Here is an 18,681-nt window from a genome sequence, read left to right as displayed (position 1 = left end):
GAAGAAACTAAAAAAAAAAAAAAAATCATCCACGTAAAAGCTACTCTTTCTAAACGTCAAAAAGCACCATAAGTTAGCAAAATTAGAAGTAAACAAAAAACCATACATTTAATATGAAAGTTAGTATTTTAACATATAAAGGGATCTCACCAATGAGTCAACGTGAATGACCAAAAGACAATTTATAAAAGAAATACAAATTTAAAAACCTAGTAGAAAAAGCAAAATCTAATCTCCCTAATAATGAAATAAAACCTTTTCATTTCTTTATTTTATTTATTTATTTATTTTTTTTTTTTTTGGGAAGAGGACCTCTATGTAGCTCTGGCTGGCCTGAAACTTGCTGTAGACCAGCCATGCCTTGAACTCAGATTTTCACCAGCCTCTGCCTTCTGTTCTGGGATTAAAGGCATGTGCCATGTCACCAAACTGGGCTAAGCCATTAATAAAAACAAAAAACAAACTAGAACTGGAAATTCTATGAATGCGCACATACTTTAAATCAATCTCACTTCAAAAATTTATCTTGAGAAAATAGGTATTACTAAAAGATTTTAAGATAATGCATTTTGGTGGTTATTAAAAAATTGGAAATGGCCTTCAGTCCAACAACAGGCATCCTACTTAAACAGAACATAAAATCACAGCATAAGTTTTAAAAACTATGTAGTCATGAACAACTATATTATACGGACTATTTAACATGGGGAACTAGCACACCAGGTAAATGGAAAGGTGTGCTATGAGTGCTGTTATTTAAAGTATTTTAAATGAAGAAAAACAATGTACAAAGTCATCTGAAATGGAAACTAAAATATCATTGATGGTTTCCCCTGCATAGGGAGATGAACTAACTTGTTTCACTCTTTACGCTTTTCAACTTTTACAACACAATTTAAAGAAAAAAATTTATAAAACTATCATCTATTAAACTTCGTGGAAATGCATCACATCTGTATCTTTGATCAATAACTCTACTTTTTGTGATTTATCTTAAGGACATAATCAAAGGTGCAAAAAGAAAAAAAATCAGATAAATGAATGTTTATCACAATGTTATTCATAAGACAAAATTTGAAAGTTACAGGAAAACGTGTCTAGAAATTTTTTTTAGACAGATCTCCCTGTAGTCCAAGCTGGCTTGGAACTCACTATGCAGACCAGGCCGGCCTTGATCTCCCAGAGATCCGCCTGCCTCTGCATCCAGAATGCTGGGATTAAAGGCATGTGCCACCATACCCAGCCCTAACAAAGGAACATTTAATAAATGTGAACCCATAGGATGAACTGTTGTGAGCCAAAAAAAAAATGCTACTGAAGAATGTTAATCACAAAAATTAAAAAGAAGAAAAAAAATGTTAATCCAGAGAAAATAGTTTAAGGCTATTATAACATAAAAGAAAGTATAAAATACATATGTACAATGTAAGTCAAATTTCACAGTAACATATGAATGATATTTACACAGAAACACAAGGAAATAATTTTACACATTTTTAATCTATTATTTTTATTTTATGTGTATGAGGGTATTGCCTGCATTATGTAAGTGAAATGCCCATGGAGGTCAGAAGAGGGGGTTGGTTGCCCTGGAACTGGAGTTATAGATAGATGTTAGTCCATGTGAGTGCTGGGAATAGAACCCTGGTCCTCTTCAAGAGCACCCAATGCTCTTAACCACTGAGCTATCTCTCCAGCCCCAGGGAAACACTTTTTTTAAAGCTGATAGCTTTATTCAGTCTTTTTGAGACAAGGTATCCCTGTAGCCCCAGCTGGACTAGAACTTTCTATGTAGCCCAGGCTGGCCACACCAGATAGGTTTTGTCTATAATTACCTTAAACCACTTATCAGATATTTTTTTTCACTGAAAATGTGCCACATTTTGAACTAGACATTACAGCTCCAAAGAGGTACACTCTATCAGGTTACATACTTGGTTGCTCCATCGTCGTATGTTGCCATTAACACTATTGTCCCATCTTGTATGCTCTTCAGAAACTCAACAAATGGTGCCACTTCTGAAGAAAAAGAGAGTTGAGAATTTCCTTTTTAAGTAAGAGTTCATCACAATCATCTCTACAGTAACATTATATGAAGTTTCATTAAACAATTTCTAATGAAAAGTAATGCACAAGGTAGAAAACATATCTTAGGAAGAGCTCAAAACTATCCAATTTGTTCCTTAATTCAGTCCGTCCAACACCTTATTTCCTGGTTCTAATCTATCTTGCATCTCTTATACCAATATCACTGGGGCTAATGAAAATTCATAGCAAATCCATCCCAAAGCATTGAATGTACAGTAAGAACCTAAGAGACCTCTCAGGAGTGAGGAACGGGATCTTCCATCCAGATTCTGAGGTTCATGGATAAGATTTGAGGGATTATAGAAGGGTAGCTCATGGACTCCTTGAATGCCTATATAGGTATTTTTCTAGAACAAAAATACATTCTTTTTATCTAATCACAAAAAGATCTGTAATTTTTCTTAATCTATAAATAGATAGAGATTTAAAAGCTTTTTCAAGATCTATCAATTTGCAAAAATTGGGGGAAATATACAGATCATCACTAAAAGCCGATCTAATTATGACCAACATTGGCTCTCTTATGCATCAGGTCCACAAAAAGTCAAAACAAATCAGCTTAGTGATGAGTGCAGACTGGTGGTGCCAGATAGTCAAGTCAGGGACTATTAAGTCAAATCATCTTCCATCGTGACCTCTTTGTAATGTGATCTTTGTTCTAAAATTACAAAACTACATTACTTCAAAACTACCCACATTTTTTTGCACAGCAGATTTCAAAGATTTTCTCTAATAAGATTATGCTTTGTAATAATAGCATTTTTTTTTTTTTTTTTTTTTTTTTTTTTGGTCTTTTGAGACAGGATCTCCTTGTAGCCACAGCTGGCCTGGAACTTGCTATGTAGACCAGGCTGGCTGGTATCAATCTCATAGAGATCCACCTGCCTCTGCATCCCAAGTGCTGGAATGAAAGGTGTGGGCCACCACACCCAGCAATAATGACATTTTCAATTCAGAAAAATATAAATACAAAAGCTAAGAAGTCACTCCCATTTAAATATGAAGATGGCAGTAAACTGCAATTATTTCTTAACGTAGAGTGTCTTCAGTAGGAATTCTGCCCCTGTGATAGGCAATGAGGGCAATACCAGAGCTCTGGGTTTATGCCTGATTTCAACAGCCTCATGGAAGAGGTTCTATGCTATATATTATACTAAGAGCAACTATGCCTTTAGAATCTGAAGCTAATGGTAATAGTGTAATTTAATATATCTCTGACAGCTATGAAACATTCTCCAAATCTTAAATAATACACAGCATCTTATTAAAAGCCGAAGAAATATTAGCTTGTCTGAAGATTCTGAACGTAAATTTCTGGAAGCCTAAGAACTGCTAGCCTGTAAGGCATATATAAATGGATCAAGCCAAAAGAGGAGCTAGGGTGACCTCTTCCTTCCTTCAAACATGAAGAAGAAATCTTTTCTTTGGGGTATCATTTTTTGGGGTGTCAGTGCTTGCCACTGTATGCTGTGACTTCCTTTCAACTGTTCAATACATAGCAGAGTACCCAAGTAGAAATATGATGAATTAATAGGATTACTGCTTTTCTAAAACCACACAGTTTAGGTTACATACTGAAGGCTAACAGCTCCCATTTTTTATTAATTTTTGAGACTGAAAAACTGAAAGTACACAAATCAATTCAGTCAGTCAAAAATAAGTTGCGATACTGCTCTTCAGGTCCAGGAATAAATCTAGAGAAGCCCAGAGATTTGAATCAGGACACAGATGCTCCTCAAATCTCAACCACACACAACTTTCTTCACATAACCAAACTGCAACATGAGCAATCACTTCCACATAATTGAACGCAGCATGAAATAAGAGAAGACAAAGTCGAAACGCAGATCACGTCACCATTCTCTCCCGACTGGACTAAGTCAGTGTCAGCAGCAGAGCAGAGATATAAGTTAACTCACACATACCTCCTCCCCACATGTCAAAATATTTAGTGTCTAATACTTCTCCTGTTTTTCCTGAAAGAAAATGAATACAAAGAAAATTACACAACTGAAATATCTGCCAGGGACAAAGCATCTTACCCACTGCCTGACATTAGCTCATTAGCAGAAAAGGAACTAGCCTAGCGTGAGAAGGTAAAAGCTGAGCCATACACACACAAGTTCATTACTGGCTTCAGGCAGCTTCTAGTCAAAGATATACTTTACTTCCACGTCATAGTACCTTATTAAAGAATTACCCCCAGGATATAAATTTTACAGCAAAGAAATATCTACCTAAATCAGAACATAAAAAACATTCTACGCTAAAGCCATTTAAAAATAATATATATACTTATTTTGCCGTGAAGGTCAATTAAATAGATGAAGAGATATTAAACATTCTACCTGGTGAAATGAACAACAGTACAAATTCATAAATTTACCGCCTGTGAAAACAGCGAAGCATGCTTTAAACGCGGTGAGTTTCGTAAAACAGCTGGCAGTTTCAAATCACTCCAGGCAGCTTTGCAGGAAATTTCTGTATCTCAACAGAGACCAGCAGCACAAAGCCTTCTCCTCGTGGGCTAGAGTTCTGCATTTAATTTTGTAATGCTCATTCTGCTCAGGATTCAGTGAACTTAGGTACTAATGCACCTCTAAGAAGAATATGGACCATACTAAAAATTACAACACATGTTGACTTTGTTCCTCTTCTAATTTTCCAACAGTCCATAATCCTGTCATTATGTATGCTCTTATTCCTGTCTACCTACCTTCATATTATGTAAGAATTCTAAAATGTGGAGCAATATTGCATCAACTTAGTATCAGATTGGTTGCTTACACACAATTTCACAAGTTCTTCACACAATGCATAAAGCTGAGAAGTTCTCAAGAAAGTGTGCTACAGACATGTAGACAGCACATCTCCATCAGTGATGGTTTAGATGGGAGGGGGCACTTGTTAGGAGGAGGTCAGTGTCAGGAGCAGTGCTTTCTAATCTGATCTCTTAACACAAAGATAAACTTGAGATTTGGGCATAAATATACCCATTGACTATACCATAAAGTATAATAATTATTCTTACCATTTACCAAGGCAACATTGATGCCTCTTCCAACATTGTTCTTAACACCACTCATCAAACTAAAGTGAACAAAATCAAGACAAATTTATTAGAATTAGATATTGAATAGAAACAAGTCACAGAAACTAAATGCTGCAAAAAAGGAGTACTATGCACACATCAAATATTCAGCAAATTAAACGACATCTACTGAGTCAAATGCAGCCACATGTTCAATCAACTTTAAAGCAATGTCCTTAAATAAGACTTCAAAAATAAAAATATGTATTAGGAAGTTGTTATGGCTGCAATTCCAGACTGGTACTGTTCTGCATCTTACTATGCAATGCCATCTGAGGCAATCCCGCAAGCACCTGGGCATCATGGTTCACAATCTCAACAGGTCATCTCACTTCTGCCTTCTGCAGTATCCCTGTAAATGGAGTGGAGTGACATGCTGTATAAGCCCTCTAAAATCTGAAATTCAGAGGAGCGATGAAATCAGTCATGCCCATGTCATTGTGCTGTAAGCATTCTCCTAGTGATCACAATGTAAACCGCCACGCACAGAAGGGATGCTGTGTTCCTCAATTCTCTCGCCACAGCCACTTACATGGGCTTCCTGAAATGACTACCATCCTGCAACTCAGAGTGCCATGCAAAAATGATATTATGGGAAGGAAGCACCAGTCACACTTTCGTTTGATGTCTGCTTACTTTATTTAATTTGAACTATTAAACCAAAACATATAGGAAATTTTAAAGAATTTGAGGTATTAACAATATCCCAGCAATGTGCTGCTCAGTGTTGAATAAAGGGTTTAAGATTGGAAAAGGAGGGGCTAGAGAGATGGTTCAGCAGTTAAGAGCACTGACTGCTCTTGCAGAGGTCCCTGGTTCTATTCCCAGCACCCACATGTCAGCTACGAACCGTTTTTAACTCCAGTTCCAGGGGAATCCAAAGCCCTCTTCTGACCTCCGCAGTATTGCACGACACAGATGCACTCACATACATGCAGGCAATACACTCATACACATAAAATAAGAATAACAAATAAATTATTTTTTAAAAAAGATTGGAAGAGGAGCCAGGCATGGTAGTGCACACCTGTAGTCCCAGCACTTGGGAGGCAGAGGCAGGCAGATCTCTGTGAGTTCAAGGCCAGCCTGGTGTACATAGTGAGTTCCAGGCCAGCTGGGGCTACAAGGAGACCCTGTCTCAAAAAGACCAAAAAGACCAAAAGAAAAAAAAAGATTAGAAGAGAAGGCTTCTTGCAGATATGTGAGTACACAGATGTACCCATCAGTACATCTACATACATGTATCATTATACTGCAAATTGTATTGATAGGAAGAACATGTAGCATACAATTTTGCAAATAAAAATCCACAGCGCTTCATTGTAAATCTGACACAGCCAACTGATTCTCACAGACTATGCTAAGTGATTTCCACAGAACTCGTATCTGTAAGTGAACTATAGAGAGAGATAATCTCAGAATATGCTATCAGGGGCTAATGAATTTAAATCCATTCTTAAGCAAAGAAATATAGCAACCATGCACAATGGCACATCTTTCCCACAAGAGGGCAGCACCTTATCAAGTGCCAAACAAATTCAAACAGAAAAACCACCAAAGACATAAAACATAAAGACTCATCAGTCCTATCCTCCTAACAGCAATGAAAATATTTCCTCTATTCATTATGACTGTGATGGTACCATAGCTGCCCTCCATTTCCAGGTGAAAACCTACAGGAAATGGTGTAACTATTACACACCTTTCAAACAGTTTTGTTGCACATATCTACCTTATGTTCTTGCTACTTTAAAAGGATTCAAGTAGGCCTTGTGAGTCAAATCCATTCAGCTGGATTTTTGTTTGGTTTTGTTCTTATTTTATTTGCTTCTCATGAGCCTAGAATTATTTGTACATTTGTAAATGGCCACATTTTAAATGATTATGTAAATATCTACCTCTGTAAATACCTCCTGGATTTTACTTGTTCAACTCCATGGCAAAAAGCACTGTGTGGTTCCTTTTTTAAAAAAAAAAAAAAAAAACCTGCCTATTTGAAAGTCACTAATATCAACCTCATACAAACCTCAGATAAAAACTTTACCTTGACCAGAAGAAAAGATGGTCAGCTTCTCTAATACAATGGAGAAACAAAGCTGTAACTCCTATTCTGTGTGACACCTGTGGTTCATACCAGGACTCTATCCCTACCTAATGACACATCTGAAATGCACCTTCATCTCCATCCCCTATCCTGATACAGCCTCAACTTCTTAGGTACCATCCTAGGTTTAATGACCACCTTTTGACTGTCAGAAGACCGGGCCTAGGGATGACATTATGACAGAACCACTCTCGTGGATGGGGCTGACCTGAGCACTGAAAATGTTCGGCAGCAGCTGTGACTCTGCAAGTGGCACCCCCATAGCTGAGACATAGGACAAAGCTGCTGCAGGGAGCAAAATCAACCCCGCCCAGAAATGGAGCCGGAGTCTCCAAAGAGAGCTGTGTGTACTTGAGAGCAGGTCCAAGAACACGCGCATTTCTATTATTTACTTACACATTTTATAGGGAACACAGGCAGGACTTTGAGAAGAGAAGCAGTAGCAAAGGGCTAGCAGCAACTGCCAACGGCCTTCCCACTGCTCTTTACTGCACCTCAGAGTCATTTTAGATAGGAGCCAAGAAAGTTTTTTCACTATAAATAAAATCCTAATATGCCAGAGTCTGAAAACCTTACCAACTTCTCAATTCACTTAGGAAAAAAGTCTCAGTCTGTTCTTTACATTGCGTGAAGTTCCTGTGTGGCCCACCTACTCACTCCTTCTGGAGTTTTCCTATGGGCACGTGCCTCCTTCCGTCTAAGCTGTTCTTTCTGTTCGGCACCTGGTTGTCTCCCTCCTAATCTCTTGGTTCTCAGGCCACACTATCTTAGAAGTCCTTCTCCACACTCAGTCTAAAGTCTGGGCCCTTGCCCCTGGTTCACAATCTACAGTCAAACTCCTCCTGTTACTCCCTCGAATCAGTAAGCACCACACACACCTGCTGCCTGTACAGCTGGTGTCATACTTAATGTGTCACTTTCTTGCATTTACTTTCTAATTATCTGTCACTCCTACTAGACAATACATTCCATGACAGGGAACCACACTCAGGAGACACTTGAACAGATGAATGACTGATGCTTAGGCAACCAGGCTCTTTAAGCACTGTTTGAAAACATATACTAGAAAAAAACCACTGGACTAGGAATTTGTCCCCACAATGTCTCCATTGGAGATCTCTGGCCAATTACGCAGTCCAGCTTCAAGACCTGAGGCCTAGCTATAAAATCTCAGCAATTATTTCATCTCTTGTGGGAATGGCAGAATGATTCTTGAAATGCCACTCATCGGTGGCCAGCCTCAATTTTATGGTCAAAGAAACCAAAATTCAGTACAACTCCTACATGACATGCCCACCATGCCAGAACCAAAGTATCTGGCTCCAAGCCCAGTACAGTTACATTAAGCCCTAGTGCCAACAGACATTTACATTCTGACCTATATAACTGTGGCTAGAAAACCAGCTTTTTAAAAAGGTTTGCTCTCTTTTGTGCATTAAACTGCATGCTTCAAGGATACAGAGTAGACATCTGAAGATTATCTGTGTCGGGGGTATTCCAAAGGCACTTTGTCCTATTATTTAGACTCAAGTTTGGGCTCTGTTTTTTGAAACAAAGGGGAATGTTTCTAAAACTACCAATTTCTAAAACCCCTGTGGTTTGTTTCATGTCACTGAACAGGACTGGGATAATGAGAAATCAGAAGGTAACAGATTAACAGTGGCTCCTCATCAGCATGAGGGAAAAGAAAGGAAGTAAGTAGACCTTAAAGACCATCAATTTTGCAAAAGTGTTGCCCTCTGAGGCAAGACCTTCTCATAGTTAGTTTACTGAAAAAGAAACTGGGATAAAAAGTTCAAGGATTCTATTGGAAGTTCAGAGACATGGATTGCTAGGAGAAATTGCCTGGTTTCCACATAGCTATAAATCACCTTACCCCTTATTCCACATAAACAAATGCCATATCTACTATTTTACATGAATTTTAAAAGAGGGCATGTCCCTAATTTTCTAGGCAATCAGATGACAAACAACTAAAAATGGAGTTTGCAATTTCCTGTGACAACTCACTGAAGCAAAATAATAAAAAACTACAAAGCATCCTGTGTAAAGCACTGCAACCCAGCAGCGACCCAGACTAGCCACAAGCAGTGTATACAACAAGGCACCTGGCATCTCCAGTCACTGACACTTCAGCAAGCAGCATCCAAGTAGTAAAATGAAAGGCACTGCTTGGAAGGCCAAGTGTTCACTGCTCTGGGGAATGGTGTCAACTGGACTTTGCCCTGATACACCTGCTCTCTATCTGGGATTTGTGGTCTGAGCTACATGTGGCACTGAGCATCTGAAATATGCCAACTATGACTAAATAATTAATTTTTTATTTTAATGGTCTTAAATGGATTCATACACACACACACACACACACACACACACACACACACACACACACCATACTTCAGAATGAGACTGAAATAGTCACACACATGTGGTGGTTGCAACATGGGATGAGCACATCTCAGAATTTACTCTGAGGAAACCTTCATCTCTACACACAGCAAGACAAATGCAGTGCTCCCGGTCACTTTCAGTGCACTGGGGAAAATCACACAATGATAACTGACATCGCAGTACTTTAGTAAAAACCTTTTCAGAAGCTCCACAGCCCTTGGGTTTACTAGCTGTCCAGGTGGTCCAATACTCACACGTTGTCTTCCAGGCAGATTTTGGGTCCCACCACATTGGCTGCTCCACTTGCCATTTTAAAAGCAAAATGCTTCTCAGGACACGCTTTTGAGATCCCGCACTTGTATCTGGGAGGCTTTGTAGCTTTGGAAGAGCAGAAATAGATTTTTTTTTTTTAAAATAATGGTTAGCAAGACTCTATAATCAGTTTGTTTTGTGTCTCAAACCACAAAGGACATTATATAAAACACCAAAATACAATTTGAAAAAAAATTAAATATGCTGACATTTTTCCCCAAGGGTTTCAAAGAAGGAAAGGAGGAAAAAAGGGAGGAAGAGAGGGAGGGAATGAGGTAATAGTGACCATATCATATGATCTTGATGAGCACAGACAGATCTTCTCTAGTTATTCTTGACATTATTATCTTTAAACTTCAGGATGACTGAGACTTTTGAAGGGTTCCTTTGCATTTCTACTCCAAAACTGCAGGAAATCCAGGCTCACTAAAAGTCAGAAGTCCTCCTATCTGTCTGGTTACAAGTTTCAACTGTGAATTCTGCATTTACACTACCAGAGCTAAAACCCATGAATGCAAAAAAACACCCATTAATCATGGAGTACCAATAATTCTGGGCTGTCTAAATAACATCTGTTTAACTTAAAACTCAACTTCAGGGGGCTGGAGAGATGGCTCAGCAGTTAAGAGCACTGACTACTTTTGCAGAGGACCTGGGTTCGATTCCCAGCACCCACATGGTAGCTACAAACCGTCCTTAACTCCAGTTCCTGGGGAATCTGAAGTCCTCTTCTGACCTCTGCGGCACTGCATGACATGGGTGCACTCACATACATGCAGGCAATACACTCAAACACATAAAATAAAAATAATAAAGCAAATATTTTAAAAAAACAAAAACAAAACTTAACTTCAAAGTCAGCTTTAGTTCACAGAAACTACCAACATTGCTTGAAATATAAGCTCCCATCTGCCTACAAACCACTTATAAAACGAAAATACAATACTTACAGCGTGAAGCTGAGTCCAATGCTGATCTTGCTAAGGAAAAAAAAGTTTTTGTTAGAAATAGTAAGCCTATTGGCAAATATCTACTTCTTAACGTATTTAAAGCTTCGAATAGGCCTATAAAAATATGTGTTTGAATGAATACTTAGTATACAATAAATACCAGTATATTTCAGAGAAACAGAAATAACTTTGTATCTTGTAATTCATTATAAGGAATTATGTAGTGAAATTATGGGTGGTAGTGTTTAAATTCTGACAGACATTTTATTTTGCACTTTAGAAACTTAAATCCCAATCAGAAAGTTACTCTAAGAACAAATGACTATAAATATGAACTGGTAGATGACAAGGTGTTTAAAAAGCTGTCCCTGCAGCCATATGGGGCCAGGTGCACATGCAGAACAGCGCTGGAGAATACGCACGATCTACCTTGGTGGTTAAGAGAGGATTTGGAGGTACGGGAAGGCAGGCGAGGGTGAGTGCTGAGTAAACTTTAATTTCTCCACAGTAAAAATGTATTGGGCATAATAAAGTTAATTTTGTTACTGAGAGTTTCATATTTTATCAGATCAAGGATGGCAGAAGGTCAAATCTTAACACCTGCAGTGGATCTCAACTTGACCATCCATCAAAATTATACTCAGTGCTTTCTAAAGGCACCAATGTTTTATCCCAGGCCAGGAAATAACTCAGATTGTCAAAGTATTGTGGATAGCTGGTTCCTGATCTGGCTAATAAGTATGCAGTGTGATAGACGATGGCCAGATGTGTGATCATAAATAGTCCATTTGTTCTTACATCTGCACTATTTTTGATAACTGTGAATTTCCTGTAGACCCAGTATTCAAAGCATGGAACAGAAAATCAAACATGAAAGACAGTATCTAGGGGCTTAAAAAAAGGAAAATGACCAAGTGGTGAAGCTTCATTACTCAACAGAACACTCAGTAGAATAATATGCATCATCAGGCACAAAAGCACTGCAATAATGTGGGTAAAGTTCAATGCATGCAACACAGCAGAAAACAACCTTTATTCACACCAAAACCTAAATACAAAATGACTCACATGGAAAGACAAGAGTCTTAAAACACAGAAATGAAAAAGTAAACAGAAAAGGGGGGGGGTTGTGAATCAGATGCTAGGATTACTGGGTTCATTTTTTTTCAATTTTCTTATTTAATTACAAAGATTTTATCCAATGATCTCACTTTTTTAAACCCCAAAGTATGGTGAGCAATATGAGGAAATTCCCAACTTCACTTTGTCTTCAAAAAGGCTGGGGTGATATGGCTCATTGGGTAAGGGCACTTACTGCCAAGCTTGGGGGTCCCCAGGGCAAAGAGGGTGGGAAGTGAGAACTGACTTGCACAGGTGTATTCTGACCTCCATGAACACATGTGTACCTACCTACACACACACACACACATACACACACACACACACACACACACACACACACACACAAATAAGTGTAATTTTAAAAAATTAAAGGAAAAGAAAAAAGTGTATCAGCAAATTCAGGTGCTAAAATTCTTAGAAAGGAACATAATTAAAATCCGGAATTCTAGGGGTTAGAGAAATGGCTCAGCTGTTACTGCTCTTTTAGATAACCTGGGTTCAGTTCCCAACACCCACATGGCAGCTAACAATCATCTCTAGCTCTAGTTCTAGAGGATCTGATGCCTTCTGGCATCCATGGGCAAGGAGCACACATGGCAGACTTACATACACAGTACATTATCTGACCCATGCTACTGAGACGAAGGGAGACAGTGGGATCTGAACAGGGCTAGGAACACAGTTCATTGACATGTGCTCATACTCTGCCAAGAAATTCTGTATGGGTTACTGGCTCAGTCCTCATGTTTCAGATATAAAAAACTAAGAACTGAAAATTACTGGTACGTTGCTCTACATCATACTTAGTAATTAACAGAGTTAGCTTTGCTTTTGTATTTTTAATTTTTAAATTAAACTTAGTTATTTGTGTGTATGTAGGTGGGAAGTGTCTTTACCTATTAAGCCATCTACCCAGAGCTGGCTTTTGAAGTCATCTATTGCATGGTACCCAAACTCACTGTACCACCTTTGAAAGGCGAATGTGTGTACAAAAAGCAGCGGTCCTGCCAAGAGCAGAGGGCCAAGTTAGGGTGCTTTTAGGACAAGCTTCTTGACAAGAGAGGGTTCAAGGCTGAGTCCATGAACATCATGACTACGCAATCTAAGTTAAAAAGATGACAATGAAAAAGCCAGTTTTAGGTCGGCTTTTAAAAAGTAGACAGATTCAGAGACAGTAAGAAACACAGGCAGGACTTTGGAATGGACCAACTGCAGGGATGATGGAGGAGTCAGCAACACTGATTGGTCAGGGGCCTGGCTTTAGAAGTACACCCATATTCACTCACATGAGCCAGTGAACAAAAACACCTCTGAACGCAAGTCCTTTATAATCATGTGAGGAGATGAAGTGGGCACCAGTGGTGGATGCTGCTACACTAATAATTTAAGACACTTGGAGAAGATTGAAGTGGAACAGTATAGAGGCCAGCTATAAACAAGACCTGGGATAAAGACAGAAACAGGAAAAATTAGCAAATAGATGAGGACTGCTAGGAAGGACAGAATCAGAAAGGCCATCCATGATCCTGTACTGAGCAAAGGGAGAGGAACCTCAGGAGCCTGGAGTGACTGAGAGAAAGAGGACAGCCTGGTGAGTGTAGAAAATGACCAAACTATTTGTAAAATTTCAGATGCAAAAACTAACTACTACTTACTTAAAAAATTCAATAGGATACAGTTTAAGGGAAATCTGTTTGATAATTATCAGTCTTTTGAGTAAATATACCTACATGAAATTTGTGTTAAGGGTAGCCAGATAAGATGTGTGAAGGTGGAGAAACTCTCACGAAGGGCTTTTTATAAAGTTATTTTTAACCAATACTCATCAAAACAGAAAGATCTCTACTAGGTCTTAGTTCTGAGGATGTGAGAACTAGGAGCCAAGCACATGAACTATTTTTCATAACAGGTATTGCCAAATATCAGGCACAGACACAAACTAGAAACACAAAGCCCCACCTCACCCGCAAGTCTTATTCCTTTATCTACCTGACAGCTTGAACCTTTAATTATTTTCCGTACATATAATACTTCAAGGAACAGGCACAAACCCGTTTGATTTAGCTGAATCAATAAATGTCTTTCAATAAGTCAGACAAGAAAATTAGAACTATGTCATACCTGAGTTTTTAATACTATCTCAAGTATTTTATGCATATTCTACTTACCAGTGGCTTCAACCGCAAAGGCTAAATCAACCCCACAGAACACATACAACAGCAGTAAATGCGAAGACCATTTGGACTGTGTTCTGCTTTGTACTGACTATGTATCCAGGCTGAAAACTAACACTGCATTAAATTGCAGTCAGGAACACAACAGCAAACTGTCCATGTCCGTGTCCTGGCTGTAACAGTTTATAGTTCCTAAGACATTAGTAATGAGTGAAAGGGAGCAAAGCATACCCAGGGTCTCTATGTGACTCTACAGTTCATTCAAAATGGTCTTTTTTGGGGGAAGGGTACTGGGGATCAAATCCAGAGTCTTACGTATATGGAGCAGGCATTTGAAATTCTACTGCTGAGCTACATCCCCATGCCAAAATACAGTGAGCTTTTTTGTTTGTTTTCGCTTTTTAGTTTTTCGTTTGTTTGAAATCACTAACTACCTTGTAAATTCAACTACTCATTTTTCCTGTATGGAAATGTTTATTTTCTTTTTCTAAAATAATATTATATACTATATAAAAAGCTTGAACCAAAATGTTCTGTTTAAGCTATTAAGTTATTTAAAAAAACAAAACAAAACAGAAAACTCACCACTGAAAGAACTATAATTAATCTTATGGATAACAGGATAAAGGTTCCTGAAACAACCCTAATTCTGAGTTCAACTTTCTGCCCTTTGCTAAATTATGAATGCTAAATAAAGAGCAAAGAAAACATTTTATGAAATGAGAATCAAAATAAACCCCACAAATAAAATTTTCACCAGTTCAATGTAGAGTGGAATCTATTAATTTTTAAAATTTTATTTCTTTTTCTTTTTATTTTATGTGTATGCGTGTATTGCCTGCATGTGGGTAAGTGTACCTGTGTCATGCAATGCCCCCACGGAGGACAGAGAGGCTGTCGGATCCCCTGGGACTGGAGTTATGGACAGTTGTTAGCTGTCATGTGGGTGCTGGGATTCAAACCCAGGTCTTCTGCAAGAACAGTCAGTTCTTAACCACTGAGCCATCTGTCCAGTCCCCATGGAATCCGATAATATTTTATAAACAAAATGTACTGCAGTTATTACAGTAAAACAAATACCTCCCCCACCGAGGCCTAACCATTTGGTTAAAATACACACAGTAAAACCTTGCAGGTTCTTAACATATCAAAATGGAAACTGGGAGACAACTGCTCTCGTTAAAATGCTCAACACTGGCTCATATCTGACTGCCAGTAATTTTCCAACAAATAGTGTTTTACATGAATCCCACTTGGACACACTCTTACTTCACATATAAGGCTCTAAATCCTCAATCAATCTGCATTGATTTTTAACTCAGGATACTGGGATACTGCCTGCAAGGCCCAGGATGAAGCTAAGGCTTTAGGCCTTCAAGATCCATTTTCTGGTGGCAGCAGACAGATTTTAAAAAGAAAAAAAAAATAAATTACTATAAAGGCAGAACAAAATCAGTGTCAAGTGATATGGGTGCCAAGCAATTAGAACTCACAGTTCAGAAAAGCAAAAAATTCTAAAAGGGAAGAGGCAGGCTCAAATACATTTCCCAATAGGAGGTGCTGATGTTTAGGAAGTAATAATGAATCCCAAATAGGGTCAGCAAGATGGGTGAGAAAAAGCACTTTGTCACTGAGCCTGACAATCTGAGTTAAAGTCCCAGGACCCATGTGGTACAAAGAGAAAATTGAAACCAAGTTGACCTCTGACCTCCATAGGAGAGAACGGATACTAAGTTGTCCTTTGATCTCCATATATATGCCATGGCATGTGTGCACACATACAAACACATATAAATATATTAATATACTAAAAATAATTTTCAGATGAGATGAGCAAGTTGTGCAGGGTGTGGACAAAGGAGCAAAGGCTGGGAAGGAAAGACAGAACAGGCTGTAACACAGCAGTATGGCACACAGGGTGGGGCCGAGGGGAGACCAAGGCAGAGGGCAGGCTGGGCTGCCAGCATTATCCTAAGCAGGGACTTTGGATCTGCAAGCAATAAAGGTTGATGAGAGTTCAATGCTGGCAGTGGTGGAAGGAGACAGGTGGACAGGTGGCAGTGGAGACAGGACAAGAAAGAGGCAGGGACACTACTGAGATGTTTACAGAACAGTCTGGACTAGAGATGAAGGTCCAACCTAGGAGGAGACAGGGGAAAAGGGACAGGGATAGACACCAGCAGGTTACCAGAAGGGGATTACCACCTACCTGTGGATAATGAGTGCCACACTGTGGCTCCCCCCACTCTCCTTTTCACTCCTCTCTGAACACAGTGGGACTTTCTCCAAATAACTTCCCACAGTCCCCTTCTCTCATGGACCCTTCTTTTGTCTATTCAATCTATTTTCACTGATTTGTCATTCACTACATTTTCACTCAAAGTCAACAGATTATTAATAATAATAAAAAAAATACAACTTGCTTCTGTAGCAAGCTCTTACAATTTTCTTTCTTTACCATCGACATTTCTTACAAGAATTATCTTAAGACTTGGCTTCCAGGACGACGGTGAGCCAGCCCTCCGTGCCTTCAGTGTGCTTCCTTCCCACCACTGTACTTTCAAAGGCTACCAGACTGGCCAATAAGCAGCCAGAGATGAACACAGACCACAAAAAGTAAAATCAAGTCTCATTAGACTTTTATAGTAACTTTAAACTGGATACTTCATGTTAAGTGAGGGAAAACAGGATTGGCAAGAAAATGGTCAGTGTACTGAAGAGAACTGAATGAAAGGGAGGATTCCATTTCTCTAAAGGGTGAAAATCTTTAAGTTCCAAAGAATCATGGGTACAACTGAATATATACGATCACTGATGCAGAAAACAGCTCCAGCAGCAGAAGTTAGACCAGTGGGTTGAAGTGGCTTCAAAGTATGGAAAGCAAGCCAGGTGTGGAGCCAGGGCAGGTAAGATCTCGGTGAGATCAAGACCAGCCTGGTCTACACACTGAGTTCTAGCCAGCTGGGGCTACAGGGAGACTCTGTCTCAGAAAAAAAAAAAAAAAAAAAAAAAAAAAAAACAAAGCACAGAAGGCAGAATCCAGTAGAATACAAAGAAAGAAGCACTTTTTGTCACTGTGAGAGATTCTACCTACAAGATCTGTTTACTGTTCCACAGTCATAGTCACAATGAGCGCCACACAAGGGAAGCTCAGCATCACCTGGAGCTAGTTAGAAATGCAGAGTCCCATGCTCGGAGTGGTGGCACATGACTTTAATCCCAACATTCAGGAGGCAGAGGCAGATCTTGGGAGTTTAAGGAACAGCCTGGCCTACATAGTGAAGTCAGGTCAGCCAGGCCTACATGAGACCCTGTTTTAAAAAAAAAAACAAAGGGAGGGAGGGAGGGAGAGAGGAAGGGAGGAAAGAAGGGAGGAAGAGAGGGAAGGGGAGGAAGGAAGGAAGGGGAGGAAGGAAGGAAGGGGAGGAAGGAAGGAAGGGGAGGAAGGAAGGAAGGGGAGGAAGGAAGGAAGGGGAGGAAGGAAGGAAGGGGAGGAAGGAAGGAAGGGGAGGAAGGAAGGAAGGGGAGGAAGGAAGGGAGGGAGGGAGGGAGGGGGGGGAGGGAATGTAGAGTCTCAAGCCATATCCCAGATAACAAATCTGCATTTACCAAAATTCTCTGAAGACAGCTGTGACACAAGAATTGAAGCAGTGCAAATGTGGGAGAATCTTGGCTCAGATTCGAGAGGAAGGGAATCAGTCTTACATAAAGTAAAACTCAGAAATTCAGAGCTCTCAAAGTTTTTTTATTCAATTCAACAGACCAATACACTGTATCTAGGTTTTCATCTCTTTCATGCTTAATTTTAAGGCAAAGCTTACTCCACATAAACACAAGGATCCAGGAAGAACATCAGTCACTTCACCAGCTTTCAACAATGAAGCCTGGTGGTCTCCAAAAGATTCAGAATTAGTTTTATATACAGCCTGAGGTTAAATATAATCATTTTCCATTTGAATATATAAACATTAAATTCTATTCTTTATCCTTTTCATGGTAAACTTAAGGCTGGGGGTGTAACTCAGTGGTAGAGCCCTTGTTAAGCATGCACAAAGCTCTGAGTTTGACTACCAGTATCTAGAGAGAGAGAAGTGTTTTAGGCTGTCATGGTGGCAATGTACACCTGTAATCCTAGCACTGGGATCAGGGGTGGGGGGCAGAAGGATCACAAGTTTGAGGACAAACTAGGCTATGCAGTGAGTTCCCAGATGGCTTGGTGTACCAACATATACTTCTACGATAAAAATATTTTAGGAATAATATATAAAACTATCTAAAATAGCATTAAAGAAAACTGGTTCCACAGCTGGAGATATGGCTTCGAGAGGACCTAGGTTTAGTTCCCAGCACCCACATGGCAGCTTAAAACCATTTGTAACTCCAGTACAGGACACCAGGCATGCACATGGGTGTGTGTGTGTGTGTGTGTGTGTGTATGTGTATGTATGT

The 18,681-nt window shown here is 39.3% G+C and overlaps 1 protein-coding gene across 1 annotated transcript in view; it reads right to left on the bottom strand.

Annotated features, from left to right (window-relative positions):
* The window catches only part of Fam3c (family with sequence similarity 3 member C), a 55,630-nt gene that overhangs the window by 11,559 nt on the left and 25,390 nt on the right, over positions 1-18,681 (bottom strand). Inside the window, exons 4-8 of the mRNA XM_008828881.3 lie at positions 10,937-10,966; positions 9,929-10,052; positions 5,120-5,178; positions 4,014-4,064; positions 1,935-2,019 (exon numbers count right to left, since the gene is read on the bottom strand). Of these exons, the coding sequence (XP_008827103.1) occupies positions 1,935-2,019; positions 4,014-4,064; positions 5,120-5,178; positions 9,929-10,052; positions 10,937-10,966 (349 nt within the window). The remainder of the gene's footprint in view (positions 1-1,934; positions 2,020-4,013; positions 4,065-5,119; positions 5,179-9,928; positions 10,053-10,936; positions 10,967-18,681) is intronic.

Source organism: Nannospalax galili, unplaced genomic scaffold, assembly GCF_000622305.1.
Source record: "Nannospalax galili isolate Female #2095 unplaced genomic scaffold, S.galili_v1.0 scaffold413, whole genome shotgun sequence".
NCBI lineage: Eukaryota > Metazoa > Chordata > Mammalia > Rodentia > Spalacidae > Nannospalax > Nannospalax galili.
The sequence above is the reverse complement of the archived record's forward strand: the minus strand, read 5'-3'. Positions and strand labels throughout refer to the sequence as shown.